The 5,256-nt window shown below is 46.6% G+C and overlaps 2 protein-coding genes across 2 annotated transcripts in view; both read left to right on the top strand.

The window, feature by feature from the left end:
* LOC127533289 (uncharacterized) lies at nucleotides 1-2,987 on the top strand. The gene is made up of 3 exons (XM_051945912.1): nucleotides 1-447; nucleotides 1,498-1,872; nucleotides 2,215-2,987. The coding sequence occupies exons 1-3, from the start codon at nucleotides 405-407 to the stop codon at nucleotides 2,985-2,987; spliced, it is 1,191 nt and encodes a 396-aa protein (XP_051801872.1). The 5' UTR covers nucleotides 1-404.
* Nucleotides 2,988-4,005: 1,018 nt separating this feature from the next.
* Nucleotides 4,006-5,256, top strand: part of si:ch211-14k19.8 (uncharacterized) — a 28,071-nt gene continuing 26,820 nt past the window's right edge. Inside the window, exon 1 of the mRNA XM_051945819.1 lies at nucleotides 4,006-4,055. The gene's annotated coding sequence lies outside the window, so the exon portion shown is untranslated. The remainder of the gene's footprint in view (nucleotides 4,056-5,256) is intronic.

The following is a 5,256-nucleotide window of genomic DNA, read 5'->3' as shown; positions in this document are numbered from 1 at the left end:
CTGCGTAAAAAGCAGCTCCTGCCGCGCCGCGTCGTTCTTCCCTCTCATTTCTGGAGACGCGGAGTGATTTAGAGGCAGCAGCCCGGAGGCGGCGGCTGCTCCGGTGTGTGTCCGACCCTCAGAGCGGCTCTCACTGTCGGACACACGTGTGTCTCATTTGGCCGCTGCAGCCCCGACAGCTCAGCTTCCTCCACAAGGAAGTGATGGAGGAGGAAAGTTTGTGACGCCTCTGCGTTTGGTTCGGGACCGTACTCAGGAAAAACGGCAGAGCCTGACCGCTTTGCGCAGTTCGCTCGCCCTCGTCGTTCCTTGCGTTACGTTTCCTAGGATTCAGTAAATCTGAGAAATCTGCATGGATTTGGGATTAACGGGGTCTCCGACAGTGAAATGTCTCAGCAGTGGAAATGCAGCTCCACGCCTGTCTGTTGCTTTTTATTATCACAACAGGTAAGGACACATCTGGCAGACACAGCACTGTGCTGGACACATTTTAGCTTAGATCTGTCTGTGGAACCTGTTTTAAAACATCATAGTCTGTAAGTGGGCACAATTTTTTGTTTTAGCTGAATCTGATGTTTCGTTATCATTAGAAGAAGCCACACCAGTGCTCCTCTGCTGTCAGCATGAAATAGGCTGTTAGTTTTCTACTTAGAGCTTTGTGGTTGCCTCAGCTCAACCGCTGATATTTAATGAAAGCGGTAAGAAATACATTAGAAATCTGTTATATTCTGTAAATTTGATTTGTTATGGTGTTAAAAGCACCCCCCCCCCCCCCCCCCCCAATATTATGCCTCAGAATCCTTCAGATCAGGTCATATACAAATGAAAAATGGTCTTTTGGTTGAACTATCAGCATTTGGATGGTGCAACAGAAAAAAAGATTCACACGTGAAATACAAAGTAAAGCAAGAGTTGTAAGAAATAGTGAAACCAAAAGGAAAGTACACATAGGTATACAGAGATTAGAACAAATCTTAAACTAAAGTAGCATGAAGAAAGTCACGAAAGATCAAAATTCCTCTTGTCATGGTGCGAAATGCTTTCTTTTTGTCATTTCGTGCCTCAAAATCCTTCAGATCAGGTCATATGAAAGTGAAAATGGCCTTTTGGTTGAACTAACAGCATTTGGATGATACAACTGAAGAAAGGCACCTGCAAGAGTTAAAAGTTGTAGGAATCGTGGAACCAACAGGAATGACAAGTGATTATGCAGAGGTCAAGAATTCTGCAAGAACAAATCTTACATTAAAGTGATGTGACATAAGACAGGAAGGATCTGTCATCCATTATTTTCTATAAATTCCTCTTGCTATAGTGGGAAATGGTTATTTTTGTGCCATTGTTTTTGCCTCTAAATCCTTCAGATGAGGTTATTTGACAATGAAAATGTCCTTTTGCCCACAAATGTCTAAATTATCAACCAACATCGAACTAAGGTCAGCAGATTTATTCAGTGCAGTAGCCTCTTCTACAAGCTTTCTTCCTCTCTCTCTTCAGATAAAATATTGGCCTCGTCACACCATCATTGTGGTGGAAATGTCTTCCTGGATGAAGAGCCTGCAGGCCACATCAGTCTCACTTCACCTGGACTGTTCACTGACACCAGCACACTCGACTCCGTGAAGCAGCAGTCTGATGAATCCTTACAGGCTTCAGTTTGCGCTTGGATGATACATATTCCTCTGGGGAGGACGGTACTTTTAAAGTTGGAACGTGGATCAAACATATCAGTGCGCTGTGTCTGGAACGAGGAAGTTCTGGTCTTGGACAGCGGAGGAACGACTCTGCTGTCCGGCTGCGACAGAAACAAAGCCGCCCTCATTTGGACAAGAGCAGAACATTCTCCAAACGCAGTTCAGTTGGCTTATTATGGTGAGAAAGCGTTCATCAGTTGCAGAGTTTAATTTATTGAGTCAGTGCGGCTCACTTGCTTTCACTTAGCCTGATCACGAGAGCTTGATGATCTAATAGTTGTAATAACATTTGGATCCGGCTTGTTTTGAGCAGCAGAGGTACATGAGGTTATTCAGGCTGCATGCTGTGAAATGGTGTTGTTCAGAATGTGCTGAAAGCTGTGAATCTGTCAGTCGGAAAGTTTTTATCACTCACGCTGTGGTGTGTGTGTGAGGCACAGAAATGTTATGCTGTTGTGGTTTCCACTCTGTCCCTGCTCACTACGTCCTTCTGTTTTTTTGTTTCTTCCTGGTCGTTCAGTCCAGGAAGATGAGAGGAATTCCTCGGAGGACGGCTCAACCCGCCATCCAGACCTTACTCAGTGGTCTCAGACAGGAACCAGCTTTACAAGTGCTGCTCCTGTTGGTCAAGACGTGGTGAGAGGCACAGAGGAGGGCAGAGGTCGCCTCTATGAAGGTCAGGAGTGGAGCTCTGGGCCTCAGTCTGTGTCTAGTGGCTCTTCTCAGGACCAGGGGCTGCTGCTCCCCACCTCACCCCAGCATCGACACCCTGTCTCTGGGAGAGCCGATAGGGAAACTCTCCCTCTTCCTGAGGAAAAGCCAAACAATGGAGCGGATACATCTGGAGCTGCTCACCTCACTGATCGTCCCCTGACTGCCAGCGAGGGAACACGCCCATATTTTGTGCATGCTTTCAGTACAGACAGCGAATCTAACACAGCAAACCCCAGTGATGAGATCCCACAAACCCAGAAGACAGATGCAACAGGCAGGAGGTCCAGCGCTTTGCTTGGCACAGAGATACCCAAACATACATCCACCGAGACGTCTGAACACACAGACAAACACAGCTCCAGCTTTCTTCCTCTCACCTCCTCTCCTCCTGAGCTACCTTCCAGGACGATCTGGGAGATTCTCATCCCACGTGGTGGAGCTGTTAGCGGGACACCCGGAGATAACCAGCCTCATTCCTGGAGGAGCCAGCGAAGCACAGACAGACTCGCTTCTGATCTGACCTCCGTCACCACCCACCTCCGACCCTTTAAAGTCATCCACCACACCTCCGCAGCATGAATCACACAGTGACACTGGACCCGCTTCATCGTCCTCACAAGGCCCCGGCAGCGTTCAATCATCCGCCACCCACATCACAGAGCCCGACGCTGCTGTTGGTACTGTGGAGGCTGCTTCACTTCATCCACACACAAGTCTGAGTGACTCATTAGTATCAGATGTTATCGCTCAGACTGCTGTTGTTGAGATGTCTGATAAGACGATGATGAGTCACACAAACTCTCCTCAAAGCACAGAGAGCCTCACACACTCTCCATATACTTCATCTCCATTACTTACACAGACGGGCAACAAAGACACACAAACAGAAAGCCCAGAAAGACATTTCATGACGACCAACACTGTCTCCATCTCACCCGACAATACCGAGGAGCACAAACAGACTTCAGCTTTCCACTGCTTCTCTTTTACTCCGACAGCACCACTGACAATGGGAGATGAAGTCACTCACTATCACAGGAACCGCTAGAGGAACATCCCACCACATCCCACTACACACTTGTATGACAGCTCACTCACAGATTCAGCAACATCTGCCCCTCTTTCGTCATCCAGCACATCCACAGACTCATCTACACCTTCATACACACTCCAAACACACACTGTGTCTCCTGATAGTTCACAAACAGCTTTAACCTTCTCTGTCACTGAATCCACCGTGCACATCAGTCTTTGTTGATCACAAAAACCACACCTGCACCCTCGCAGACACCCCCTCATAAAATCAAGCCATGTATCTGCCCAGTTTCTACTTATAGATCTCCTACACATAATCAGCCACACAATGCTGTCACTGCTACGGAGACCCCTGTGCTCTCACTTACAACTACCAGTCTGATTGATGGAGATGGGGAGGTAAAAAGTAGAGACAGTGGACACGCGGCTGGATGTGGCCTCCAAGCAAGCACAACTGCACCACGACCACAGCTGGACTTCCACAGCGACCTCCACTCCAGACCACTCCTACATCCCAGCCAGGAGAACCACTCCTGGGTAACAACTGCAGCTATAACCCCACAAACAGCCCCAAGTTCTACATTGTGCCAGACCAGCCTGCTGCCATCAGAGGTACTGTGCACAGCATATTTGTGTGTTTTTGTTTGCACTAAATATCCGGATTATACATCCAGGCCTGTTGTAATGGAATTATTTGCTTGTTCTGTCCAGTGGAGTCAATTGAGCTGCTGCTGCAGATAGTTGTAGAAGAGTCCAGATCAGCTTTTACTGCTGGCTTGGAGGAAGACACTGCTGTGTGGGTGAGGGACCATAATCAGGCACACATATACTAAAAAAGCACAAAAAACATATTATTATACAGTACTTTTAGTATGTTTAGTAGCTTTTGCAAACTTCTGTGACCCTCTCTTTGTTTCAGGTGGTGCCGTACCTACAGAGAGCCCCGGGATTCAACAGGCTGCTGGGAGTCTGGAGCAGGTGAGGTGAAACGTGGTGGAGTTATGTGGCGGTCGGCGTTGGTTTGTCTGTTCGTCTGTCTGTCTGTCCGTTTGTCTGCGAACGGACAGAAGGATTTGGATGAAATTTTCATGGAAGGTCAGAAATGACACAAGGACCAAGTGATTAGGTTTTGGCACGGATGCGGCTTATAGTCTGGATCAACAGATTTGTTAAATATTTCTGTATCATTGCGAGAAAGCGGCACAGCGTCACTGAAACCATGACAACAAGTGAACGCTACATCAGCTGCCTGCTGACGACCACATGATTGTGATCCTACTACAAATCCACCGCTTCAGACCATGAATTGTTTAAAGATTTCATCCAAATCATTCAGTGACTGAGCAACCTTGGGGCAGTATTATGCTCTCTGAGTGCTTTTCTTGTTTACATTGTTGTGCCCATATGATGTCAACGCCATTGACAGTCACCAAAATACAGATTCAGACTTAAGGGGTTTTATATGTAACAAACCAAAGGAACCAGTCTTGTCAGCTTACAGGGGGGAGTTTTCAGTATCTTTTATTTCCAGTTTAAACATGTATGACTGAACTACTCTAAAATTACAACTTGCCATTGAGTAGATCAGAGTAGCTTAACAGTGTCTTAGCAGAGAGGTGAGTGGAGAGCGAGGAATGGACTTCATAGATCTGCACATTCTAGAACAAACAACAAAATAAAGTGACATCTAAGCTATTTTAAGGCTGAAAGGGATTGTTTTCAGAGAGGAGGTTTAAATATGTAATTCTAATACACAGAGATGAGTTTTTTTTATCCTCGACTGAAGACCTAAACCCAGTTTCCAGAATGCTAA

The sequence above is a fragment of the Acanthochromis polyacanthus genome, chromosome 3 (assembly GCF_021347895.1).
Source record: "Acanthochromis polyacanthus isolate Apoly-LR-REF ecotype Palm Island chromosome 3, KAUST_Apoly_ChrSc, whole genome shotgun sequence".
Classification (NCBI taxonomy): domain Eukaryota; kingdom Metazoa; phylum Chordata; class Actinopteri; family Pomacentridae; genus Acanthochromis; species Acanthochromis polyacanthus.
Note: the sequence above shows the minus strand (reverse complement) of the source record. Positions and strands in the feature narration are given on the sequence as shown.

What these genes read in the sequence shown, in the direction of transcription:
- LOC127533289 (XM_051945912.1), top strand. Translation starts at nt 405, where the DNA reads ATGCAGCTCCACGCCTGTCTGTTGCTTTTTATTATCACAACAG. An exon ending in GCTTTTTATTATCACAACAG is followed by an intron (nt 448 to 1,497) that starts GTAAGGACACAT and finishes CTCTCTCTTCAG; the next exon opens with ATAAAATATTGGCCTCGTCA. An exon ending in AGTTCAGTTGGCTTATTATG is followed by an intron (nt 1,873 to 2,214) that starts GTGAGAAAGCGT and finishes CTGGTCGTTCAG; the next exon opens with TCCAGGAAGATGAGAGGAAT.